The sequence below is a fragment of the Dama dama genome, chromosome 32 (assembly GCF_033118175.1).
Source record: "Dama dama isolate Ldn47 chromosome 32, ASM3311817v1, whole genome shotgun sequence".
Taxonomy (NCBI): domain Eukaryota; kingdom Metazoa; phylum Chordata; class Mammalia; order Artiodactyla; family Cervidae; genus Dama; species Dama dama.
This window is the reverse complement of record NC_083712.1, coordinates 45,746,868-45,774,389: the sequence shown is the minus strand read 5'-3', so window position 1 is coordinate 45,774,389 and position 27,522 is coordinate 45,746,868. Positions and strand designations below refer to the sequence as shown.

Genomic DNA, 27,522 nt, shown 5'->3' with positions numbered 1-27,522 from the left:
GATGTTTTCATTTTCACTCATCTCTAGAAATTTGTTGGTTTCTTCTTTGATTTCTTTAGCAGTCCGTTGTTTAGTAACATGTTGCTTAGCCTCCAGGTTTTTGTTTTTTACAGTTTTTTGCTTGTAGTTGATTTCTGATCTCATAGAGACATGGGTTGTGGTCAGAGAAGATGCTTGATATGCTTTCAGTTTTCTTGAATTTGCATAGATTTGCTTTGTGCCCCAGCATGTGATCTGTTCTGGAGAATGTTCCTTGTACACTTGAGAAGAATGTGTATTTGCTGATTCTGGATTAAATGCTCTATGAATAGTGTCATTTAAAACCTGTGTTTCGTTATTGATTTTGGTGTTAGATGATCTGTCCATTGATGAAACTGAGGTGTTAAAGTCCCCGGTATTACTGTGTTACTGTTGGTTTTCCCTTTTATGGCTCTTAGTATTTGCGTTATATATTGATGTGCTCCGGTGGTGGATATATATTTGCAGTTATATTATTTTGTTGATCCTTGTGATCATGATGTAGTGTCTCTTTTTGTCTCTTATAAGTTTATACTTTAAAGTCTATTCGTTGGATTTCCCTGGCAGTCCAGTGGTTAAGAATCCACCTTGCAATGTGGGGGACATGGGTTCGATCCCTGGTTGGGGAACTAAGATCCCACATTGCTGCAGAGCAGCTGAGCCTGCCGGCTGCAACTACTGAACGGGCTGCTTCAACTAACACCTGAAGCAGCCAAATAGATAAATTTGCAAAAAGAAAGTCTGTTTGTCTGATATGAGTATTGCTCTTTCAGCTTTCTTTTGATTTCTATTTGCATGGAATACATTTTCCTATATTTGAAGTGGGTCTCGTAAACTAAATGCTCCAACCAAAAGACATAGACTGGCTGAAATGGATCAAATGGAAATCAGTCCAAATATTCACTGGAAGGACTGATGCTGAAGCTGAAGCTCCAATACTTTGGCCACTTCATGCGAAGAGCTGACTCATTTGAAAAGACCCTGGTGCTGGGAAAGATTGAGGGCAGGAGGAGAAGGGGACGACAGAGGATGAGGTGGTTGGATGGTGTCACCGACTCAATGGACGTGAGTTTGGGTAAACACCGGGAGTTGGTGATGGACAGGGAGGCCTGGCGTGCTGCAGTTCATGGGGTCGCAAAGAGTCAGACACGACTGAGCGACTGCACTGAACTGCTGTCAGTCTTTGCTGCTGCGTTCAGGCGTGCTCTGGTGTGACGCACAGGACCCTCTCTGGCTGCAGTGCACGGGCGTCTTGTTGCCGAGCACAGGCCCTCAGGCGTGCGGGCTTCAGTAACTGCGGCTTGCGGGCTCCAGAGTGCGGACTCAGTAGTTGTGGCACATGGGCTGAGTTGACCCACGCAGTGGAATCTTCTGGAGCAGGAATTGACCCTGTGTTGCCTGCCTTGGCAGTCAGTTCTTAACCACTCTCCCCCCAGGGAGCCCCTTCTCTTGTGACTTGATGATTGACTTCAGTGTTGTATTTGGATTCCCTTTTCTTTTTAGCGTATCTGTTGTAGATCTTTCTGTTTGAGATTACCGCGAGTTTCTTTTTAGGAAAACAGTTCTGACTGAGTCGTTCGGCTGTATTACGTTAGCTACAGCACGTGGGCTGTGCGTTGCCCCAGGCAGGCGCTCTCCCTGTGGCCCCCAGACTCGCTGTGGCGTTTGGGCTCAGTAGGTGTGGTCTGGCCCTCAGTGGGCGTGGTCAGGCCCTCAGTAGGCGTGGCCACACCCTCAGGTGTGGTCACGCCCTCAGTAGGTGTGGTGCACACGCTCAGTGGGCGTGGTGCACACGCTCAGTGGGCGTGGTCAGGCTCTCAGTAGGTGTGGTCACACCTCAGTGGGCATGGTGCACACCCTCAGTGGGCGTGGTCAGGCCCTCAGTAGGCGTGGTCCACAACCTCAGTGGGCGTGGTCAGGCCCTCAGTAGGCGTGGTCAGGCCCTCAGTAGGTGTGGTCACACCTCAGTGGGCGTGGTGTACACCCTCAGTGGGCGTGGTCCACAACCTCAGTGGGCATGGTCAGGCCCTCAGTGGGCGTGGTCCACGCCCTCAGTAGTTGCATCGCGTGGCTTTGTTGCTCCACAGCACATGAGCTCTAAGCTCCCCTGTGCCGTGATGCACTTAGTCGCTCAGTCATGTCTGACTCTGTGCGACCCTGTGACCTGTAGCCCACCAGGCTCCTCTGTCCGTGGGGATTCTCCAGGCAAGGATACTGACATGGGTTGCCACTACCAGGGATCAGACCTGTGTCCCCTGTCTTGCAAGATGGATTCCTAACCAGTGGACCACCAGGGAAGTCTCACCATGTGTTTTTGATGTAGCATCTTAGATATAAACAAGATTTGTGTGTTTTTTTAAGTCGCTGGTCTTTTAATTTCAAATGCATTTGCAGTATCCTGTTTGTGCTCGCGTCGTTTCTCAGTGACTGGTTTGGTATCATGTTGTGTGGGGCTGATTTCCTACCTTTACCCTGGGTTTGCTTTTTCTGGTGAGCTTCTCCGTTCATAATTTTCATGTTTCTCATTTTGGCCTTTTCTTTTCCACTTAGAGAATTTCCCTTAGTATTTGTTATAAAGCTGATTTGGTAATGTGGAATTCTCTAAGCTTTTTCTTGTCTATAAATCATTTGATTTTTCCCTCAGATGTGAATGAGCGCCTTGCTGGGTAGGTTATTCTTGGTCGTAGTTCTTCCCTTTTATCACTTTAAAAATGTTGTGCCACGCCCTCTGGCCTGCAGAGTTTCTGTTGAGAAATCTGCTGATACCCTTACGGGAGTTCCTTTGTGTGTTATTCGTTACTGTTCCTTTGTTGCTTTTAATGTTTTTTCTTTGTCTTTGATTTTTGCTGATTTGATTACTATGGGTCTTGACATGTTTCTCCTTGTGTTGATCCTGCCTGGGACTCTGTACTTCCTGGATTTGAGTCTTTCCTTTCTCGTGTTATGAATATTTTGAGCTATTCTATCTTCAGATACTTGCTCAGGTCCGTTCTCTCTCCCCTCCTACTGAGACCCCTGTAGTGTGAATGTTGGTACAGTCAGTGTTGTTCAGAGGTCTCTCTTTTCACGTTCTCTTTTCTTTATTCTGTTCGTGACGGTGATTTCCGTCATTCTGTGTCCAGTTTACTTTATCTGTTCTTCTTCCTCACTTATTCTGGTTTTGATCCCTTCTAATGTATTTTTCATTTCAGTTATTGTTTAATTCTGTTTTTTCTTCAGTTCTTCTAGCTGTCTGTTACACTTTGCACCTTTCCTATATTTCCTCCATTCTTTTTCTGAAATTGTGGGTCATCTTCACTATCATTATTCTGAGTTCTTTTTACAGTAGGTTGCCTACTTCACTCAGTCGTTTCATCTGGGGTTTCATCTCATTCCTTCATTTGGAAATATTCCTTTGATGTCTCATTTTGTCTAACTTTCTGTGATTGTATTTTCTGTTCCATGGGCTGCAGAATTGTCGTTCTTGCTTCTGTTGTCTGTCCTCTGGTGGCTGAGGCTAGGAGCTTGTCCTGGCTCTCTGACGGGTGGGACTCGAGTAGTGGGTAGAGTTGGGTCTTGTCCCTCTAGGGGGAGGACTGTGCTCAGGCAGACCTGAAGCCTGTCTGCTGATGGATTGGGCCATGTTCCCGCCCCGTGTTGCTTAGCTTTAAGTGACCCAGCTCTGGCCCCTGTGGGATGCTGGGGCTGATGGTGGCCTTCAGGGAGAGTCACACCAGCAGGCACTTTGCAGAATTGCTGCTGCCGGTGCCTCTGTCTCCGCGGTGAGTCTCAGACACGGGCCCTCCCCACCCCCACAGGAGACCCTGCAGGACCAGGCTCAGGAGGCCCTGCTTTGCACAGGTCCTCGTACGTGCCCTTCAGGAGTCGAGTCTCTGTCTCCCCCACTTCCGTGGAATTCCTGCAGTCAGACCCACTTGCCATCAAAGCCGGGTTCTCTGGGGGCCCCTCCTTCCATCGTCAGACCTCCAGGCTGGGACACCTGCGCAGGGCTCGGGACTCACGCCTGGGGGAGCGCTTCTGTGGAGTGACTGTTGCCCAGCGTGTGCGTTGCCCACCCAGAGGGTATGGGGTTTGATTTTATTGTGATTCCTCCCTCCTACCATTTCATTGTGGCTTCTTTGTCTTTGGGCATGGAGTGTCTTTTTAATAGATTGCAGTGTGGTTTTTTGTTTTGTTTTGTTTTTGTTTTATCTTTATTTTTATTTTTTTGGTTTTGTTTGTTTGTTTGTTTGTTTTTTGATGATGATGATTATTCACCAGTTGTGACTTCGGTGGTGTTGGGAATTAGCTCAGGTCCTTATACTCTGCCATCTGGAGCTAATCTGTTTTTGTATGTCTTTTTCTTCCCTACCTCTTTGGTTCTCTTCTTTTGTGATTTGATGACTACCTTTATTGTGTTTGGATTGCATTTTCTTTTCTGTACGTGTTTATCTATTGTATAGTTTTGGTTTGTGGTTACCATGATGTTTTGATACTGAAGTCTGTATATAAGCAAGATGTTTTAAGTTGCTGGTCTTTTAATCTCAGTGCATTTTCAGTGTCCTGCATTTGTTCTCCCCTCCTCTCACAATTGCTGGTTCTGACGTCATGTTTTGTGTGTGGGTGATTTCCCACCTGTAAGGTATGCTTGCCTTTACCAGTGAGTTTTTCCATTCATGATTTTCACATTTCTAGTTGCAGTGTTTAATTTTCTGCTTAGAGCAGTTCCTTTAGCACTTGTTACAAAGCTGGTTTGATAGTGCTGGATGCTCTTAGCCTTTTGCTTGTCTGTAAGGCTTTTCATTTCTCTGCCAGATCTGAAGGAGACTCTTGCTGGGTAGAGTATCTTTGGTTGTAGCGTCTTGCTTCTCATGACCTTAAATATCTCATGCCACCCACTTCTGGTCTACACAGATTCTCCTGGAAAATAAACTGATAACCTTATGGAGATTCCCTAGTATGTTACTTTATTGCTTTCCCCTTTTTGCTTTTAATATTGTTTCTGTCTTTTCATTTTTTCAGTTTGATTACCATGTGTCTTGGCATGTTCCTCCTTGAGTTTGTCCTGACTGAGGCTCTGCACTTCCTGGACTTGGGTGACTGTTTCCTTTCCAGTGTTATGAAATTTTTCAGCTATCACCTCTTCAAATATTTTCTCAGGTCCTTCCTGTCTCCTCCTTCTGGGCCCCATATAATGAGAATGTTGGTGGATTTAGTGTTATCCCAGGGGTCTCTTAGATTGTCCTCATTTCATTCCTTTTTCTTTATTCCACAGCAATGATTTTTAACATTTAGTCTTCCAGATTATTCATTCATTCTGCTCAGTTATTCTGCTGTTTATTCCTTCTAGTGTATTTTATTTAATTTAAGGTTAATTGCTTTATAGAGTTGTGTTGGTTTCTGCCAAACATCGACATCAATCAGCCACAGGTATACATATGTCCCCTCCCATCGAACCTCCCTGCCATGTCCCAGCCCATCCCACCCCTCTAGGTTGACACAGAGCCCCCGTTTGAGTTCCCCGAGTCATCTAGCACGTCCCCATTGGCTGTCTATTTTACATATGGTAATGTAAGTTTCCTTGTTATTCTCTTCATACATCCCACCCTCTCCTCCCTCCCACCTACCATGTCCATAAGTCTGTATGTCTGTGTTTCCATTGCTGCCCTGCAGATAATGTCATCAGTATAGTCTTTCTAGATTCTATATATTTGCATGAGTATATGGTACTTGTTTTTGTCTCTGTGACTGACTTCACTCTGTATAACAGACTCTAGGTTCATCCAGCTCATCAGAACTGAAATGCATTCCTTTTTATGGCTGAGTAACACTTTATTGTGTATACAAATTACAGCTTCCTCATCCATTCGCCTGTCGATGGACATCTTGGTTGCTTCCCTGTTCTTGGTATTATAAACACTGCTGCCCTGGACATTGGGGTACGTGTGTCTTCTTCAGTTTTGGTTTCCTCAGGGTGTATGCCTAGGAGTGGGATTGCTGGGTCATATGGTGGTTTTATTCCTAGTTTTTTTTTTTTAAGGAATCTCCATACCGTCTTCCATAGTGGCTGTATCATCAATTCACATTCCCACCAACGTGCAAGAGTGTTCCCTTTTCTCCACACCCTCTCCAGCATTTATTGTTTGTAGACTTTTTGATGATGGTCATTCTGACCAGTGTGAGGTAATATCTGATTGTAGTTTTGATTTGCATTTCTCTAACAACGAGCAATGTTGAGCATCTTTTCATGTGTTAGCCATCTGTATGTCTTCTTTGGAGAAATGTGTATTTTGGTCTTTTTTCCACTTTTTGACTGAGTTGTTTGTTTTTCTGATATTGACCTGTATGAGCTGTTTGTATACTTTGGAAATTAATCCTTTGTCAGTTGTTTCATTTGCTATTATTTTTCCTATTCTGAGGGTTGTCTTTCACCTTGTTAATAGATTCCTTTGCTGTGCAAAAACTTTTTTAAGTTTAATGAGGCCCCACTTATTTACTTTTGTTTTTATTTCTATTACTCTAGGAGGTGGGTCATAGAGGATTTTGCTTTTATTTATGTCATTGTGTGTTCTGCCCATGTTTTCCTTTAAGAGTTTTATAGTTTCTGATCTTACATATGGGTCTTTAATCCATTTTGAGTTGATCTTTGTGTATCGTGTTAGGAAGTGTTCCAGTTTCATTCTTTTACATGTAGCTGTCCAGTTTTCCTGGCACCGTTTATTGAAGAGGCTGTCTTTGCCCCATTGTATATTCCTGCCACCTTTGTCAAAAATATGGTACCCATAGGTGCATGGGTTTATTTCTGGGCTTTCTATCTTGTTCCATCGGTCTATATTTCTGTTTATGTGCCAGTACCATACTGTCTTGATGACTGTAGCTTTGTAGGATAATCTGATGTCAGGAAGGTTGATTCCTCCAGCTCCATTCTTCTTTCTCAAGATTGGTTTGGCTGTTCTAGGTCTTTTGTGTTTCCATGTGAATTGTGAAATTTTTTGTTCTGATTCTGTGAAAAATACCATTGGTAATTTGATAGGAGTCACATTGAATCTGTAGATTGCATTTGGTAGTATAGTCATGTTCATAATATTGATTCTTCCAACCCAGAGATGTGGAATATCTCTCCATCTGTGTATGTCGTCTTTGATTTCTTTAATCAGTGTCATAGTTTTCTGTGTACAGTTCTTTTGTCTCCTTAGGTGAGTTTATTCCTAGATATTTAGTTCTTTTTGTTGCAGTGGTGAATGGAATTGATTCCTTAATTTCTCTGATTTTTCATTGTTAGTATATAAAAATGCAAGTGATTTCTGTGTATTGATTTTTCTATCCTGCAACTTTGCTAAATTCACTGATTAGCTCTAGTAATTTTCTGATACTATCTTTAGGGTTTTCTATGTACAGTATCATGTCCTCTGCAAACAGTGAGAGGTTTAATTCTTCTTTTCCAACCTGGATTCCTTTTATTTCTTTTTCTTCTCTGATTGCCGTAGCTAGGACTTCCCAAAACTATGTAGAATAATAGTGGTGAGATTGGGCACCCCTGTATTGTTCCTGATCTTGGAATGCTTTCATTTTTTCACCATTGAGAATAATGTTTGCCGTGGGTTTATATATGACCTTTACTATGTTGAGGTAGGTTCCTTCTGTGCCCATTTTTTGAAGAGTTTTTATCATAAATGTGTGCTGAATTTTGTCAAAGGTTTTTTTCTGCATCTATTGAGATAATCATATCCTATCTTTCAAATTGTTACAGTATATCACATCGATTTTGCATATATTGAAGAATCCTTGCATCCTTCAGATAAACCCAAATTGATCATGGTATATGAGGTTTTTAATGTGTTGTTGGAATCTGTTTGTTAGGATTTTGTTGAGGATTTTTGCATCGGTGTTCATCAGTGGGACTGGCCTGTAACTTTTTCTGTGTTGTCTCTGTCTGACCTTCTCTTTATTTTTCATTTCAGTTGCTGTGTTGTATAGCTTTTTTGTTGGTTAAATTTTCTAGGTCTCTGTTAAGCATGTTGTGTATTTTATTGGTCTGTTCTTCCGTTCCTTTTCTGAGATCTTGGACCATCTCGAGTACCATTACTCTGAATTGTTTCTCAGACAGATTGCCTCTCTCTACCCCACTTAGTTATTTTTCTGGGGTTTCATCTTGTTCCTTTGTCTGAGACATATTTCTCTGCCATCTTATTTTTGCCCACATTTCTGGGTTTGTGGTTGCCGTTTCCCAAGGCAAAACTGGAATTCTTGGCTCTGGTGTCTGCCCCATGGTGGGGGAGGTTGGTTCAGGGACTTCTGCAGCCTTCCTGGTGGGAGGGGCTGGCGGCTGCCCTGGGAGGACGTGTCAAGGGCATGTGTTGGGCGGTTGCGGGCTCAGGACGGCTTTCCGCAGCCTGTCTGCTGCTGGGTGGGGCTGTCCTCTTGCTCGTTATTTGGCCTGGGGTGTCCCAGTGCTGAAACCTGCTGCATAGACCAGGTGTCAATGCCAGACGGTGACCCCTGGGGCGTTTGCTCCGATGGGTGTTCCCGGTCCCTCTGCCACCCGTGTCCTTGTGCCCACAGTGAGCCTCAGCTGCCCCCGCGTCTCCCCAAGACCCCCTGGAGCAGCAGGCGGGTCTGGTCCACGCTCCTGTGGCCTCTGCTCTGCTGGGTCAGTGCCCAGGAGCCCTTGTGCGCCCTCAGCGAGTGGAGTCCCCGGTCCCCCCAGTCCTGTGGACTCCTGAACTCAAGCCCCGCTGACCTGCAAAGCCAAGCGCTCCTGCAAAGCCAAGCGCTCCTGCAAAGCCAAGCGCTCCGGGGGCGGCTCCTCCCAGCACCAGACCCCAGGCTGATTGTTGTGAGAGAATCTGTGATCGTCCTCCAGCATCTGGGTCACTGCCCCTCCCGCAGCAGGCGTGGGATTGGACTGCACTGATTAAGTGCCGCTCCTGGCCAGCCCCTCCTGGGCGCGCGGCCTCGTCTCAGCGCAGCCCTGGGCGGTAGACGCTCCGGTCAGGACCTGCCCCTGATGGCAGTCAGTGCAGAGAACGCGATGGTGAACACGTGTTTTCTTTGCCAAAACACTTAGAAACCCGTGGACTTAATACGCCCCTCGCAGGGGGTTAGCAGGTGGGAGAGGTTCCTCAGTAAGTGGGTGGATGTTCGCTCCTCCCCGCCGTGTGGCGCGCTGCTGAGGGGACAGCCGGGGCATTCTCCGCCAAAGCTCGTCTCCGGGGCTGCGGGGCACGGAAGCCCCGAGAACAGCGCCGCGTGAAGAGGGCAAGCGGGAGGGGTCGGGTTCGCACTCTGACGCGGCCGCGGGGTCCCCGCCCCGGGGCAGGGAGAAGCCGGACGCGACTGTGAGCCCGCGGCTCGGGACGGGCGGAGGGAGCCCTGGGGGTGGTGGGGCCCAGGGGTCTGGGGGGGTCTGGCCGGGAGGGCCGGGCGCCCGCGATGCCGGCCCTGCCGGGCCCGGCGCGCTCACACGGGGCGGGTGCATCCCTCTGTGTTCCCCGGGTGTGCGCACGACCCGCAGCAAGTGCGCTGTCCGTTGTCTGTGACGCCGCCCCAGACTGAGCCCCTGAGGACAGACTCGTCCCGCAGTCCCTGCTGTCGGGAGCTCACGGCGGAGCTCTGGGGGGTGGCCGTGGGCACTTGGGGGGCTGCCTCATCTGCAGGCCTGACCAGGGTTGCCGGCCGCTTCCAGGCCGGCTCATCACTTGCCCGGAGCTGCAGCCGCTGCTGAGCAGAGGCTGGGGCTTCTGGTGCCCCGGCCGCCTCCCAGGACAGGCTTCAAGGGGGCGGCGAGGAGGGGCCCCCACGCCTCCCGTGGCCTTGTCACAGGCCGGCTGTCCCCTGCACCCCGTCTCAGGGGCACATCACCAGGGGGACCTGGGACGGGAGAGCTGGGGCGGAGGGGCATGGACAGGCCGCCTGCCCACCCCCCAGGGCCCTGCTCGGTGCCCTGAGGAGGGTGGCCCGCGTGTGGGCGCCGTGCCCCCTTCAGAAACCTCCGGGGCAGGCCCCTCCGCGGCAGGCCAGCCTGGCGGGGGCTGTCTGCACCCTCAAGAGGGGCTGGGTGTGCCGCCGGGGCTGTCGTGGGACGAGCCGGGACTCCGGGCTGTGTCTCCAGGGCTCACACCCTCCCCCGGTCCACGTTCTCCCCTCCCGACGCCTGCTCTACTTGGTCAGCCGTGTCGGGCTCCCAGGGGAGAGAGGCCACAGGAATCGCTTCATCAGAACCCACTGGTCGTCCGGCCTGAGGAGTGAGGCCCTGCAGGGTGGAGCGGGCCCCGGGGCGCTGCGTCTGGACGCGGGTTTCGGGGGAGCCTTGGGCGGCTTGGGGACCCCGAGGGGCTCTTGTGCGCGGCAGCTGCAGAGGCTAGTCTGGCGCCTGTTGGTCCCACGGGAAGTGAGGGTAGAGGCCCCGCGCCGGAGCCTCTGTGGATGCGGGGCCCCTCCCGCCGGCCCCGCCTTGGCGTGTACCGTCGGCTGGCGCCTCACCTTCTGGGGCTTCCTCGGGATCGAAGGCCCCTCCGTGACGTCGGGGTCCCTCTGTGCTCTGACAGCGGGGCAGCTTCAGACCGCCTTGGCCCCCAAGACGCAGGGGCCCCAGCCAGGAACCCGGAGCTGGGAGTGCGGCGCTCCGCTGACCACGCCCGTCTGAGCAGCCCCTCCGGTGGTGTGACAGGGGGCGCCGCGCTCTGTCTCCAGGCCGCCGGCTGCCGCTCCCAGGGTGGCTGCTTCTCCAGGAGACCCCGCCAGCCTCCAGGCTGAGCCCCCTCCCGGCCCTGGGCCTGCCCTGCTGCCCCTTGCTGGCTCAGCCTGCCCCCTGGGGTCAGGGTCTCCGGGGGCGGGGGGCCAGCCCCAGCTCAGCCCAGCCTTCCTGAGCCCCTGAGCCCCTGGTCTGTAAGGAGCGTCCTCAGCCCGCCAGCTTGGCGGCTAGCGTAAGCGGAGAGCAGGTGGAGCGCTGGCTTTGCGCTGGGCGCTTACTCAGTGTAAATGTTGGCCTTTTTTTTTTTTTTTTTCTTTGGTAGACTTAGCTCTTTTAAAAAAATGACTCTTCTTCCTCTTTTCATCCCCAACACCTGGCTCAGTGCCTGGGACATAAGTAGGTACTCAGTAAATGTTTACTCGAGTGAAATGAATCACTTTTAGCATAAACAGATATTTCTCAAAATTTCTTGTGTGCTATTTATTATTCCCTAAATAAGGTTTCGCCCTTGTTTTGATGTGTGTGGTCTTTTGGAGGAAGAGCTGGAGCAGCGTTCACACCCAAGTGGGGGTGGGGGGGGGCTTGTCCGCTCTGGAGCCCTTGGAACCTTCCTGGGATTCCCTCCCTGGTTCCCCGGGGAGGCCGTTGATCCAGACATGGTTTCCTCCCAGATTCTCAGAATCTGCACCAGGTACACCCCAGAGCAGGACACCATGACGTTTTCGGACGGCCTGACGCTGAATCGAACCCAGATGCACAACGCCGGCTTTGGCCCTCTGACCGACCTAGTGTTCACCTTTGCCGGCCAGCTCCTGCCGCTGGAGATGGACGACACGGAGACCGGCCTTCTCAGCGCCATCTGCCTGATCTGTGGAGGTACCACCACCCAGAGCACCCTCGCGAGAGCTCATGGAGCGCGCTCACACTCGTAAATTATGGGAGATTCTTCATCTCCACTTGGGAGTTATTTTGCATGGAAAAGGACGTGGATAAAACTAGGCATGCATGCTTAGAGTTTGTTGCATTTTTCCATATTATTATAAGTTAAAGGCATTTGGGGTTTTCCTGCTCTGAAACACCAAAATGCTGTCTGCATTGCCACAGCTGCGGTTTGAAAGGTAGGATCAGACCCTCTTAACGTGACTTGCCTGGGGACATTCTGAGGATGAGTCAGGGAGCCTGCTGGTGCTGCTTGCCAAGGCGGCGGTGGGGGGTTGTAGTCCTGCGTTGGCCCCCCCACCTCGGGAGGCCTGGTGTGACGCCCTCACTGGCCCACAGGAACCCAAAACAGGGTGGTTAAGGAGCTGCTGCCTTTAATTGGGGGCTGGTTTACCTGCATTTTAACCATCTGGGTCAGGTCTCCTTTAATTCAGTTCAGTAGTGACACCTCCTGGCCACCAGCAGTAATTCTCTGCTGGGGATAAAAGCCACCAGCCTTCCAAATGTGGTTTGACCAAGGACAGTCATTTTCAAGTGTCACAGGAGTGTGTGTGTGCTCAGTCACGTCCAACTCTTTCGTGACCCCTTGAACTCTATCCTGCCAGGCTCCTCTGTCCATGGGATTCTCCAGGCAAGAATCCTGGACTGGGTTGCCATTTCCTCCTCCAGGGGATCTTCCAGACCCAGGGATGGAACCCGTGTCTCCTGCGTTGGCAGGCAGGTGCTTTAGCACTGAGCCCCCAGGGAAGCCCAGATCAGCCGCGCTCACACACCTTCAAACGTGTTTATGGGGTTGAATCACCAGATTATACGAGAAGGCGGGGGCGTGGGCAGGGCTCGTTCTGTCCTGACCTCAATTGTTTAATACCTTGTTTCTGGAATCTAGACCGCCAGGACCTTGAGGAACCAACAAAAGTAGATAAGCTACAAGAACCACTGCTGGAAGCACTGAAAATTTACATCAGAAAGAGACGGCCCAGCAAGCCTCACATGTTCCCAAAGATCCTGATGAAGATCACAGACCTCCGCAGCATCAGCGCGAAAGGTACGACCCGTCCGCCACACCCGGCCTTTTTAGAAACCCTGGGTTTTAATGCAGTGTGTTTGACAGTAGATACCTTTCTGTTACCATTTTGGAATTCATTTCTCATTCAAGTCAAAAAGGAGGATGCCGCCTCTTAAACCTTATACCTTAGCCCACACAGTGATTTTAGCAGATTATGAGAATAGCTTTACAGTTTCATGTGACTTAAGTGATTAGAAAAAGCATTTCCAAGAGAACATACTGAATACTGGATGACTGGCTTTGTCATTTACTCGTTACATACGTTTCATTCCAGCTTTCCGCACACACTCCGGTTTGAAGACATGAGTGGTGCTTCGGGTGCCCGTTGGGGTCATGTCTGTCCGTCAGGCTGGCCGCCCCCCTTGGGGCGCAGGTGGGTGCGCTTGTGCACCCCTGAGAAAGGGGCGTTTTCTCCCCAGAGAGCTGTGACTGGCCCCGCCTAGCGATTCCAGTCTGTACGGCAGCTGGGGCGGGTCACGTTTCAGAAAGTGCTCAGCAGCTTGGGCCCCCGCGCCCTTCTCGGAGGCCTGGGAGGACATGCAGAGGACTCCAGCGCCGACCGCGGCCGTGCTGAGGGCTTGGACTTTAAAGCTGCTGGCCCCGCCACCGCTCGCCGGCAGTGCTCACGGGATGGGAATCCTGTGACCCGTGTCGTCCACACGTGGGGCTCAGGCCCTTGTGACGTGGTTGGTGCCGCTGAGGCGGTTTTCTGAGTAGTAGTTAGCGTGAGGGGTTTTACCCGCGTCTCCTGCCTGGGGGTCCTGGCCCCGCTCCTGGGCAACTGCTGTCCTTTCGCTGGCTCTTTTCAAGAGACGCTTTCTGGTCTGTCAGCAGGAGCTTCTCTTTGTCCGAGATGCTGAGGACACATACCCCCGTGTTGTTTCCCAGCACTGCCTGAGTCTGGAGCCGATCACGTGCGCCGTCCTCCCGTCCCCGCTGCCGCCCACAGAGGGAGTGTCTGAGCGCCGCCCCACGCGCAGGGCCCCGGCGCCCCGAGCTCCCCCACCGTGAGCGGCCGAGGGCGGACCCGGGCATCCCTCTCTCTCTACCAGCTTCTGTTCTCTTTCTAAAAGGTGCGGAGCGTGTAATTACCTTGAAGATGGAAATCCCTGGCTCGATGCCGCCGCTCATCCAGGAAATGCTGGAGAACTCTGAAGGACACGAGCCCTTGACCCCCAGCTCCAGCGGGCACACGGCGGAGCCCAGCCCCAGCGTCTCCCCCAGCTGCCTGGAGCCCAGCGGCGCTGGCCAGTCCCCGCTGCTGCAGTGAGACACTCTCTAGCTACTCCAGCATTCCCCAGTACCTTCACTCCTGGGATTTAAAATGCAAGGAAGAAACATTTTTACTGCTGCTTAGTTTTTGGACTGAAAATATATTAAAACTCAAGAAGGACCAAGAAGTTTTCGTATGTATCAATATATACCCCTCACTGTCTAACTTACCTAAAAGTACAAACTTTTTAAATTCTAAAAATCAGCCATTTCATGCAACCCAAAACGAGTTAAAAGCTTCTGTTTTCCTCTTTGAACACGCAAGATTGCATGGCAAAGACCCAGTCCCCACGGTGCACCCTGGCCGTGTTTCTGAAGACTCTGTACATACAGCGGCGCGGCTCTCCGCCTTTCGTGTCCCACACTCCAGGGAGCCAAGGCCCACGGTCGTGGAGCGGATTACTGTGCGTGTCCAGTTAAGGGAGGGTCAAAAGGATAAGTGTTTTGCTTTCACAGAACAATCAAGACATCCAGGTAAGGAAGTGGAGTATTGTAGTGTGACGAGATAAGGCTAAAGATACTCTAATTCAGTTAGTGTAGACGCTTGTCCTTGCTCTCCGGATGCTCTCAAACTGCGTCTTTCATTTCCTGTTGCCCAGTAAATGTATCCAGATTCACTGCGCTAGCAGAAGACTTCTCTATCAGTGTAACTGCCAGTTCAGTTATCAAACGTCATTTGTTCAATTGTTGATGTCACTTTAAATTAAAAATGGTTTAATACTTGTTTAATGACATAACTACACAATTTTTTTAAAAAGATACATTTTTACAGTGATAGCCTCCAAGGCAGCAACACTCTTCAGTGTTAATAAGTTTTTGTTTACCTGTTCACAAGCCATCACGGAGGTTCCATGGGGTGACGACGGGCCGGCCTGCCACCTGCGCCAGGTAACTCTGTGTCCCAAGAGGGAAGGGCTGACCCCCCCAAGTCCTGGGCGGACAGTCTGCATCCGCTGGCCTGGTTCAGCCGCTATGAAGCAGGGTGGAGTGGTTAACAGATCCAAGTGTCAGTTTTCTTAGGTCTCATTTAAGCACTAGTGGAATTTTTTTTTTTTTTTTTTGATATATTAGCAAGTCTGTGATGTACGTTCACTGGCTCTGTTTGTACATTGAGATTGTTTAACAGTGCTTCTATGTTCATATACTGTTTACCTTTTTCCATGGAGTCTCCTGGCAAAGAATAAAATATATTTATTTTAAAGGTGTATGAGAGATTTTACTGCACATTCATCTTAGTCAAGAGACGGAGAACACAGTTCCATTTTTAATGTTTTTAAATTTCATTTCAAAAAGCAGGTCTGTAGTCTGCAATCATGACAATTAAAATCTGTGCTAATGCACAAGTCTATAACAATTCTACAAGCCAATCAGACAGTACATGACATTTCAATGAGTAAAAAAGAGCATAAAACTGTATGTGTAAGAACAAAATGTTAAAAGGCCTACCACAATAATAAAAAACCATCAATTACATCATCACATTAAAATAAGCCAGATGTACAAAAGTCTGAGACAGAAAAGACAAAAGGACAACACAAGTTATCTGCTGAGAACTGTTTCTGTGCTCTGTGGGCACTTAATTAAACATTGCAAAATCGACATCTTCTTCCTCATCAGAGTCTGCAAAATATTTTACTTCCTTCCTCGCCCGGCCAGTCCGTGGCAGCGACGGCGGCTCGGCAGTGAGGTCTGAGGGGAAGAGGTCCACATCTGAGTCCTCGTCAAAAGAGGTTTTCTTCGGCTTCTGGGTTTGTTTTGTTTTTTTAAAAAAAAAACAAAAAAAGTTAAAAATAGAAAAAGAAAAGGACTGATTATTCCTTCACTTATTTGGGGACATACTGAAAATAATGGTTCTTGTAAGATGAGAACTATAATGCTAAGTTACTTAAGTGTGAGGCCCATTACCTAATCCTCTATAATGATAACCACCACCATTACTTCTTTATAAACGTATGTTACCCAGCAACTATGCACAGAAAAGTAAAAATTCAGCTTACTGCTAAGTACCTATCAATTCATGAGAAGAAAACAAGACTGCCCAGGAGGTTGTGCACAAGGTAAGTGTTTATAGAAACGCTGAGGACAGTCACCAGGAAGGACCGCAGTCCTAGCAGACAACTGGGTGGAAAAGGTCAGTGTAAAAACCACCACACAGCTAAAGGCATCTGTTTGTGTTTTTAAGTTTTAAAAGGGGGGCATTTGATATTAATTTACCCAAAAGAGACAGTGTACTTCTGGAGAAGGGTCAGACTAAAAATGAGTTCAAGTTAGAAAATCAAATTGGTCCTTGTCAAATTGCAAGTTGCAAAAAAGAAATAGCTTTTATTTGATCCTGAAAACTAGTATTTCAGTTAAAGGCAGCATGTAACTTCTGCCATTGGAGGAAATGGAGTACTCTTAAGTAGGCTAATTTATGTGACACTTGTATCTAAGAGATGGTCCTGATTATATAAATTTTATACCTGGATAACTTTTTAACCATAAACAAGCCCCCTATGGATAAGAGATGCTGGGTTAAAGCTATAACAAGACATCACAGTAATAAGCAAACTCAGCCAGTTACACATCATCTTAAAACCATAAATTAAAAAGATGCTATTACCTTGCTGGGTGGTTTGGAGGTCTTCCTGCCAGGATTGTAATCACCTTCGTTTTCAGAGCCAGATGCTTTCCTTTTCTTTGCCCCTCGGCCTTTACCTTAAAATGATACAAAGTGGTTTTTCTCCCAAAATTAAGTACAGGATAAAAAGATACATGCCAGAACACACTCTCCTTCTTGGGCATGCCCAACTGGCCCTGCAACCCTGATCTCTTAGTATGACTGACGCAGAAACAGTCTGTCACCATCACTTTATCATGCCAACCCCAGAACATACTAGTGGGAACATCCTAGTGACAGATTTTAATGACCAAGCCCCCTAATACATAAAACATCTGCACATCCCGTGGTACCTGGGCCTGAAACAAATCTTAACAGTATGTGGTGTTTTGTAAAAATTAGTTCCTAACTTGCCACAGACCAGTACTTTTAAAAGTATAATGTGAATCACTAGGAAAGATGATATATATGGTTTAAATGCTTCCTCTAAATTTTACTTATCACACTAGTAACAACCAGTTGCATATCCCATTTTAAGCAGCACAATCCTAAAGTAAATCACCCCAGCATTAGTCATGGGAGCACCTGTCAACTCTTCACATTCCTTCTCAGAATCACCCCCGTGTAGCCTAGGTTTTTTTGTCTACTTCATTCTTATCGGAGGAGGAAAGCGAAAAGGTAAAATATGAATGGTTACCAAATGTTCCTACAATGAAGCCAGAGACAGAAAATGGCAACTCTAACTCTAAATTTTTTACAGTTCAGGAGCTATGGCTAGATTGTATGGTAAGGAAAGACTGCTAAATGGCCTTGGGACGGCACTGAATGGGTCCACCTCCCGCGCCCCTGTTTCTCCCCAGCTCCCCCGTTCCCCCTTGGGGCCAGGTATATCTATGTATTTCCTTACCCCAGCCACCACTTTAAGAAATAGACATGCTGACGGCAGTATCCTATCAGGTGGTGAAAGACGGAACAGCTACCCATAGAGAAACCACGTCTTACATAGAAAACACCGCTGATGACCCGAAGCTCCTCTTCCTGGAGAGGAACTGGTGCTGTGCCCCGGAGGGGCCCTGAGGACAGCTGTTTCCACACCCAGATGAGGACCGGGCTCTGCCTGCCAGTCCTTGCTCCAGCCTCCTGCAAGGAGTCCCACACTTTAAGGAGGAGCCCTCACTGCCTTTTAAGGAATGGCTTCCAGTGAGTCCCCTGCAGGGGGTCTTTAACCCATTCTCTGGTTGCAAGAGAGGTCTTTGTTTCATAAATCAAGAAATTGAGACTCAAACTGACTGGACCAAACTGCTACTTAACTTGCTTAGGATTTAATTGAGCACTGATCATTAGAATCACTGAGAATTACTGAGGAGTAAAGCTACTTAAAACCAGGTACCCAGTCTCTCTAAACTCAACGAGTTGAAGAAAGGAACACTTTGCACATGGAATGTGCTGAAGATGGTTACACAAAGATTATCCTCACCTTTTGGTGCTGTTTTCTTTGGAACGCCGAATTCAGAATCTGAGTCAGAGTTCACAGTCTCTACTTTCTTCTGTTTGGGGGCTCTCTTGGGCTTAGGGGCTGTATCTAAAGACGGTTTTCCTATTAAGCAAATATCCATTTCACAGATCAATGGAATATTACTTACCAGCAACCCAAGCTGAATCGAACGAATCCCGTAATGACAGGATTTCTTACTGCTGATGTGGAACTGAGTGACCTTACATAATAAAATGTTTCTCTCATCTGCTGCCAGTGTAAGGCAAATAACTGCTCATAGGTGACAAAATGCTTTTTATTATACGTAACTTGCCTTTTGATAATTCAAGTGACGTTTTAAACAAGGGCCATTAAAATGAGTGAGTGAAGAGGAGAATAGGTCACCCCCATCCTCCTGAGCCAGAGCCTCAGGGCGGGTGGATGCCGGCTGTGCTGGCCTTTAGTTAACACCGAACTCTTGTTGGGTTTCACGGGAGTGAACAGCTTGAAGAAGGAAACAGGCTGATCACTGGGAGAGGAACTGGCTCCACGTGTTCAGGGTGGCTCTCCAGTGTTCCATTAAGACAGGATGCTCGCAGGGAAGCTGAGGGCCTGTCTCGGTCTCAGCGCCCCAGAAGCCCCCCAACCCTCACACACACTGCAGTTAGGGCTGTCTGGGAGGCGATGAGGGCAGCTGGGAACGGGTAGGGTGTGGAGCCTGGCATCACTGAACACTTAACCACACGAGAAATCTGACGGCTGGTATGAAACCAGAGTGAGCCAGCCTGAAGGCAAGAGCCCTGAGAACCGCAACCAGCTCCCCTTGGCCACCAGTCGCGGGGCGGGGACAGCAGCGCGGAGGAGCGTCCTCCGGTGAAGAACTAGGGCCGAGGGCAAGCAGGCAAGAGGCCCGTTGGCCAGACGATTTCTCACCGGGGTCCTGGTGTGTGCGGAGGAAGCAGGGCCTTTCTTTGCCTCTCTGCCCCTCTGATACATGTGTGTCTACAAGGGTGGGATATGTGCCACCCTTTTCAAATGCTAAAGGTACATTCCAAACTGTTTACTGTCTTGCTGGCTAAGTAGTGAAGCTCTTTTAAACACGGAGCACTAACACCTCCTTCAAGGGATGTGCCTTAGTGCTAGTAACAGATTCGTGACTCAGCTCAGCCTGTTGATAAGCAACCTGAGGCTGTGGAACAGAGAAGCCACCTGACTCACAAAAGGGCCCCGTGAGCCGACCAGCGGCTCCAGGGACGAGTGAGGCAGGCCCCGCGGCCACGACCAGCTGCGCGAGGACAGTCTCGCCACAGCAGGCCGGTACTAGAGAGCTGTCTTTTGATAGCAGCACATGTGATTATAAGAGCTTTAAAAGGAGACCCGCCAGACATTTTAATAATTACATCAGCAGTTGAGAAAACCAGACAGATTCTCTGTATGTACATTTATACTTTAGAGCTGTTTTCTATTGAAGTACTAGTGCAATTAGTTTCAAATTATATTAAATTTCCTTTAAAATCAACTATATATAAAAAAAATCAACTATATATGACTTATACGATGCTTGACAAAAATAAATATAAGTACATACCCTTTTTAGCAGCTACTGTTTTACTTGGAACTTTTTCTGTTTGCTTCAGACCAAATGATGGTGAAAATACAGAAGCAGAATCTTCTTCATTACTGTCAAATTTAGCTGAATCTAAAAATTAGTTATTTTTTTCAGTAAAGAGATTCTATAAGGACCACTAAGTAGTTAAACTTTATTTTTACTGATGACATCTCTAGCTAGATAATAAATCTTTATATTTTGTGATCATATAATCCACAATATACAAACAGCAGAAATAAAAATATTACAATGTTGTATTTCAAAAATGTTAACTCTGTAAAACCACATAGAAATGCAGAGAGTAATAAAAATTCTTAATACTCCCAAATGCTAATCATTTAAAACTGATCAATTCAAAAATACTGATTTTAAAATGAGATATTTAATAAAAGTTCTCACTGTGATTATTTTAGTATATACACAGCTAATTAACCATTTCAGGAATATCAATAACAACATTCAACATTTTTACATCATTAAAGTTTAATTTAAAAGGCAAGTAGGTACCTTCAGTTTACTTTTACACTCAATTTAATCAGTTTTCCCCTCCATCCTTCCTTTCCTCAAACCAAAAAGGTAACTTGGGTGTGAGTGAGACTTTTATATGGCTGTTCTGACAGGCCTTCAAAAATGCATTATCCATATATACATTAGAACATGTACCAGATCTATGTCTGTCTGTCCACATGTATGACATCACCAAATGGTCAGTAGTGAAATCAGATTGATGGTACTCTCTGCAGCCAAAGAAGAAGCTCTACATCCACAGTCATCTGGAGCTGACTGTGCTCAGATCATCAAGCTCCTTATTGCAAAATTCAGGCTCAAACTGAAAAAAGCAGGGAAAGCCACTAGGCCATTCAAGTACAATCTAAATCAAATCTCTTATGATTATACAGTGGAGGTGACAAATACATATAAGGAATTAGACCTGGTAGAGTGCCTGAAGAACTATGGAGGTTTGTAACCCTGTATAGGAGGCAGTGATCAAAACCATCCAAGAGAAAAACACAAGAAGGCAAAGTGTTGTCTGAGGAGGCTTTACAAATAGCTGAGAAAAGAGAAGCAAAAGGCAAAGGAAAAAGGGGAAGACACCCAACTGAATGAAGAGTTCCAGAGAATAGCAAAGAGACCTAAGAAAGTCTTCTTAAGTGAACAATGCAAAGAAATAGAGGAAAACCAGAGAATGTGAAAGACTAGAGATCTCTTCAAGAAAACTGGAGATAAGGGAACATCCCATACGAGGATGGCCATGATAAAGGACAGAAATGGTAAGGATCTAACAGAACAGATTAAGAAGAGGTGGCAAGAATACACAGAAGAACAAAAAATGATCCTTAATGACCCAGATAACTGCGATGGTGTGTGGTCTCTCACCTAGGACCAGACATCCTGGAGTGTGAAGTCAAGTGGCCCTTAGGAAGCATTACTATAAACAAAGCTAGTGGAGGTGACGGAACTCCAGCTGAGCTATTTAAAATCCTACACGATAATGCCATTAAAGTGCTGCACTCAGTATGTCAGCAAATTTGGGGAACTCAGCAGTGGCCACAGGACTGGGAAAGGTCAGTTTTAATTTCAATGCCAAAGAAGGGCAGTGCCAAAGAAAGTTCAAACTACCACACAATTTCACTCATTTCACATGCTAACAAGGTGATGCCCAAAATCCTTCAAGTTAGGCTTCAGCAGTATATGAACCAAGAACTTCCAGATGTACAAGCTGGATTTAGAAAAGGCAGAGGAACAAGAGATCAAATTGCCAATGTTCGTTGGATCATAGAGAAAGCAAGGGAATTCCAGAAGAACATCTTCAGTTTCATTAACTATACTAAAGCCTTCTGACTGTGTGGATCACAACAAACTCTTGAAAATTCTTAAAGAGATGGGAATATCAAACCACCGTTCCTTTCTACTGAGAAACGAGTATGCAGGTTAAGAAGTAACAGTCAGTGCCAGACATGGAACAATGAACTGGTTCAAAACTGGGTAAGGAGTATGTCAAGGCTGTATTATTGTCACCCTGCTTATTTAACTTATATGCAGAGTATATCATGAGAAATGCTGGGCTGGATGAAGCACAAGCTGGAATCAAGGTTGCTGGGAGAAATATCAACAACCTCAAATATGTAGATGATACCATTATAATGACATAGAGTGAAGTGGAGCTAAAGAGCCTTTTGACAAGGGTGAAAGAGGAGAGTGAAAAAGCTGGCATGAAACAACTTTCAAAAAATTAACATCATGGTATCTGGTCCTATCACTTCATGTCAAATAGATGAGGAAAAGTGGAAACAGGGACATTTTATTTTCTTGGGCTCCAAAATCACTGTGGGTGGTGACTGCAGCCATGAAATTAAAAAGCACTTGCTCCTTGGAAGGAAAGCTGTGACGAACCTAGGCAGCATATCAAAAAGCAGACACATAACTTTGCCAACAAACATCTGTATAGTCAAACTATGGTTTTCCCAGTGGTCATGTATGGATGTGAGACTTGGACCATAAAGAAAGTTGAGCACTGAAGAATTGATGCTTTTGACTTATGGTGCTGGAGAAGACTCTTCAGAGTCCCTTGGACAGCAAGGAGATCAAATCAGTCAATCCTAAAGGAATTCATTGGAAGGGCTGATGCTGAAGCTCCAATACTTTGGCTACATGATGTGAAAAGCAAACTCATTGAAAAAGACCCTGATGCTGAGAAAGACTGAGGGCAGGAGGATATGGGGGCAACGGAGGATGAGATGGTTGGATGGCATTACTGATTCAATGGAGATGAGTCTGAGCAAGCTCCAGGACATAGTGAAGGACAGGAAAGTCTGTGCACTGCGGTCCATGGTGTCACAGAGTCAGACATACCTTAGCATTTGAACGATGACAGTCTACATGTTTATCTAGCTACATGAATGTGTATTAAAAAAATGGAAAATAGTAACTCAAATATAACTAGATTTGTTTTGACCTTAGAAATTCTACACACAAATGTAGGCAATTAAAAAAAGTATGCACACTGATTAAATTTGCTTCTATGAAGGTTTTGTCTTATAGCTACTAGAATTTAGTAAAACAAATTGGCATATTGGTAGGCTTGTAGCTTTAAACATCCTGTCATAAACCTACTCTCATTGCCATGAAAATTTTCAGCCTTCCAACGTTTCTGTCTATACTTTTTTCTCCTTAAAACACTCACACTCCTCACCCCTCACCCACACAAACACGTCAGCACCTGCTTCTCCACCTAAGTGCTTCCATAATGCTAACATTGACCATAATGCCAACATTGACCATTCAGTTGGAATTTACATCAGGAAAAAAAATAAACCTTATTACACTGAAGAAAATGTAAAGAGAAAGTAAGTTTACTACTCATAAAAGAAGCCATAGCAATAATATGTAAATAACCAATGAAAAGATGAAATGAGCATACCATCTTCTGACTTCTGAGAGTATGAAGGAAAAGAGAAGAGAGTCCCAAAATCCTGACTCTTCTTGTCGTGGGAAGACTTTCTATTAAAGAGAAAGAAATTAATCACCACTTAAGCCATGATCTCAACCTTGAAAATGTATATATAATATTTATTGCAAGGTTATAATTACAGAGCAGTTTAGCTCTCATGTGTTTCTCTTCGTAAAACACAGGACACCCAAACTCCTTTTTGCTCTCTCATAAGCATTAGTGTGCATACACAGAGACAAGACAAAACAATTACTTAACAGAAAAGCAAAAGTTCCAAGTAAATCAAAATACCACAGAGTTTTATGGTTGACAGAACCACTTCAGAATTTAACATCAGTAAATTATTGGCAAAAATCCAAGAAGAAAGTCAGTTTCTGTCAGAGGAGGCAATAATCTGATTTCTCATACTTTACTGCATGTGGTAAAATACTTCCTTAAAAATCTGAAATAGTTGACAAACTTCATATCCTACATGTTACCTGTTCCCAAGCACCAGAGGCAAGAAAAGTCAACCACGGCGAAAGCACAGGAGGTAAAGTAAACCTCCTGATTCTAGAGACTTCATAACTTTTCTCTGAACCAAGCTTGTCAACTTATGTCCCACACACCTGCTGCCTAATTTTTTAAATGGAATTTTACAGAACACAACTACACTCATCCATCCACATATCATTTATGGCTGCTTTTTTGCTACAGTGGCAGTACTGAGTAGTTCAAGAGACCATATGGCCTGCAAAGCCTAAGACGTTTACTATTCCAAATTTTTATGGAAAACATTGGCCAACCTATGCTCTCAACTATAAGCAACAGTTATGTAAACAGCTACAATATTAACCAGATTTATTCCTTCAATGAGGAGGGCCTCACCCAGAATGCTAACAGTTTCTTGGTGCTTACTGTGAGATCTGACAGAGGCCAAGACACATGACTGCACATGTCACTGAAGAGCTGTTGCTGTGCTACTTACTCTGGAATAGCTTTCGATTTGCCTGGTGAGAATGTGTATTCATCTTTATCTAGGCCATCTGAAGGAACAAATTCATCTTCTCCATCATTTGTTATGGGAGATGCTTTAACTTTCAATTCCTCTAAATCATTATTGTCATCATCATCATCAGCATCATCCTCCTCTTCTTCTGAGAAATCAAATGTATACTTTGGCCGTTCAGCTAGGACAAAAATAAAAATGACTTTAAACCCAGCTTTATCAAAGTGAAATATTATTTCAAACCATACACACTTGAAAAATAATTCAGCAGTCTCTGAAAACACGCAAGAGAAAAAGACAAGCATTAGAGAATAAAAATGCCCAAGTTTGGCCTCAGTTACTCGGACAGTCTTAATGTCTAGCCTGCACTCCCAGGAGGCTCTGGGGTCATGCTTAGGTGTCCGAAGAACGTGACATGATCCTGATGAGATCATCAGGATGCTGCTTTTCATGCTTAAATGTTACTGCAAACAGTGAGGAAAGGAGACATGGTCACTGTAAAAGTGACTACTAATATGTGATTCCCCCATTTCTGCAATTACAAAAGACAACTTGTATATCTTTAGAAAGTGCTTTCTCTTAACTTCTTACATAAAAACTTCTATCATCTCTCTTCACAGTAGTTTTACCATGAAATAATAAAAATAGTAATTTTTCAGATGAATCAGGAGAAACAGAGTTAAGATCTCAATATATTAGCAAAATAATATAACACATAAAAAAGCACCCACTATGGAGAAGGGCACACTGGTATAATGCAAATAAGCTATACTATAATTTCTAGCATATACTATGGAATAAAATTTTAAAGTCATTTGGATGCTATGCAACTTAATACTTCATTTTAAATGTATGGGAAAAGCCTAAGTACAATTTTAAAGCTGTTAATAAATTAATTTTCATGTAACTTGATACAGTATTAAAGTTCACCTCTGAATTAATGCAACATTGTAAATCAACTATAGTCTAACAAAAAAAAATTTTTACCTCTGTCACCTATGTACTTTAGGAAAAGAAATTCAATTACTTAGTGACTGAAGGCCTGAAATATAAAAGTATCTCCCAAAGAAAACAATAAGAATGTTTTTTCATTTTATGTAAATTAGGACTTAAAATTTGAGAAGAACCTATAAAATAAGACACTCATCAGTTTTTAAGTATTTGAAGACTTCAAATTAATTAATATTCACAAAGGATCAAATCACATGCTAAATACTAATATACACTAACAAAATGGGATTCTACAACCTAAACTCTGGCACTGCAATTATCTAAGTAATGCTGTGTGCATATGAACCAGACTATGAGGTAGGGAAATTTCTCATGACATGAGAGAGACGACACAACGCAAGGAAACGGACGCAGCACTGCCTGTGGACCGTCACTGCCCGTGCCCTACACCAAAGGGCACACGCGTGTGCTCAGTCCCTCAGCATCCAGCTCTCTGCAGCCCCCTGGGGCTGTAACCCAGCAGGCCCCTCTGTCCACGGGACTCTCCAGGCAAGAACACTGGAGTGGGATGCCGAGCCCTCCTCCAGGGGACCTTCCCGACCCGGGGATGGAACCCAGGTCTCCTGCGTCCCCTTCCAGTGGCAGGTGGATTCTTTACCACTGAGCCCACATCAAGGTACGTTTTCTAGCAAACATCTCCAAACTACGACAGAATGTAACCCAAACTTTATCACAGAAGTCAGTAAGAAAACACTTTCTCCAAATTTCACTTTGGAGAAATGTATGTCCAACTTTGCTAGAAAAGATCATTCTATAAAGAAGGCTTTTCGGTCTTTGTGAACTACCTTCTGAAATACTAATGGTTTCCTACTTCAGTAATATTGATGATACTAATAATACCAACTTATGAGTAATACTAACTTTGTCAAACCACAAAAAAATGATAAAATAAGTATAAAATATATCAGAATACCAGCCGCTCTCCTAAGTAAAGAGTCTCTTGGAATAACCACAGGTTCTGTTTCTTCCAAGTCACTTTCTGACTTGGATTCATCATCTGACCAAGGATTTCGTTTCTTCACTTTCTTTGCACTGGGTTTACCAGATGATGTAGGTGTTTTTCTCACCCTGGTACCTAAAAACAAATGAGTAACAATAAGGTACATTATCAATACTTATCCAAATATCATTAGTAAAAAATAAAACTATTATAACTAAAAGTTCATTATAAAGTAATGTTTGTGAGAACTGAAGATATTACTTCAACTACCAGAAAAAACCACAGTCAAAAGCATCTACTAATGCCCTGAACATACACATCTTCTCACAAACAAAAAAACTGTGTAATGGCTCCTCACCAGGTTCTTTTTTCTCCCTTTTGGGTTTAGGACCTTTGTTTACAGGAGCTGATGGGATTAATGCTTCTTCTCCTGTGCCTTCTATTGCTGCTCCACTGAACTCTTCATCAAAGTCCACTTTTACTGTTGTGGTGTCCAGATCACCCTACACATTAAAAAGAAAGCCAAACCATCAGTAAAAATAAAAGCTGAATTAATATCATATGTACTTTAGAGGTACATTTCTGGTCAATAGATAGCTTTTCTGTATCAGATGAATAAAGAATGCGTGGGTCTACTGAGGCCCCAAGAGATGACATTCATCAGACCATGCTTTATATGTAGCTATGGAAAATGATCGTGCTTACCACTCTAATCTATTAGTGCATTCTATGAGATGACAGCTACTTAAAACTGTAAGAAATAAGAAGGCAGCTTCTGATTATCCAAGGGACTTTCACACTCAAAGCTAAGGACAAGGTACCAAAAGGTACCTGAAAAAAATTCATTGCTATAGCTCAGGCCTCTATCCACTAGGAAAAAACCTTCCGATTATTGAAGATGATAAAAATAATCTTCAGATTATTATTATGAGAATAAAACATGACATGTCATATACTGCTAAGCATAAGACAAAGTCCCCTGACCCTGAAATGGAGAAAGAACAGTGACCCGTGAGAAGTGAGCAATCCTGCCCAGGGCAGGACAGACAACAGGGAAAAGGAGCCCTTTCCACTGGGCACTGAAGACTTGGGAACATCCACCAAGTGAGCAGAGTGAGGAGGGAAAAGACAATGACCCAGTCTGCTGGGCCTCGAGGAGAGCTGAGAGGAAAGGTCCATCATGTCTGACTCTCTGAGACCCCATGGACCGCAGCTCACCAGGCTCCTCTGTCCATGGGATTCTCCAGGCAAGAACACTGGAGTGGGCTGCTATGCCCTCCTCCGGGGCACCTTCCCGATCCACAGATAAAACTGGTGTCTCTTATGTCTCCTGCATTGGCAGGCGGGTTCTTTGCCACTAGCGCCACCTGGGAAGCCCAAGGGCAGCCAGGTGGAAGCTAAATCACTGCACATGAGGGGTCACTGTGTAATAACCAGTCTTGTCTTTTGGAAACATCACCCTGGTGGAAAGAGATAAGACAGA

General features: G+C 45.8%; 2 protein-coding genes across 4 annotated transcripts in view; one reads left to right on the top strand and one right to left on the bottom strand.

Annotated features, from left to right (window-relative positions):
* The window catches only part of RARB (retinoic acid receptor beta), a 183,730-nt gene extending 168,594 nt beyond the window's left edge, over nt 1-15,136 (top strand). For both annotated transcript variants that reach the window (XM_061134609.1, XM_061134608.1), the window contains exons 6-8: nt 11,362-11,566; nt 12,516-12,674; nt 13,769-15,136. In XM_061134609.1, the coding sequence (XP_060990592.1) occupies nt 11,362-11,566; nt 12,516-12,674; nt 13,769-13,965 (561 nt within the window). In that variant the 3' untranslated portion in view covers nt 13,966-15,136. The remainder of the gene's footprint in view (nt 1-11,361; nt 11,567-12,515; nt 12,675-13,768) is intronic.
* An 82-nt stretch (nt 15,137-15,218) lies between these two features.
* Nucleotides 15,219-27,522, bottom strand: part of TOP2B (DNA topoisomerase II beta) — a 61,683-nt gene continuing 49,379 nt past the window's right edge. For both annotated transcript variants that reach the window (XM_061134606.1, XM_061134607.1), the window contains exons 29-36: nt 26,398-26,542; nt 26,013-26,174; nt 24,068-24,269; nt 23,071-23,150; nt 19,629-19,739; nt 18,044-18,163; nt 16,570-16,664; nt 15,219-15,711 (exon numbers count right to left, since the gene is read on the bottom strand). In XM_061134606.1, coding sequence (XP_060990589.1) covers nt 15,544-15,711; nt 16,570-16,664; nt 18,044-18,163; nt 19,629-19,739; nt 23,071-23,150; nt 24,068-24,269; nt 26,013-26,174; nt 26,398-26,542 — 1,083 coding nt within the window. In that variant the 3' untranslated portion in view covers nt 15,219-15,543. The remainder of the gene's footprint in view (nt 15,712-16,569; nt 16,665-18,043; nt 18,164-19,628; nt 19,740-23,070; nt 23,151-24,067; nt 24,270-26,012; nt 26,175-26,397; nt 26,543-27,522) is intronic.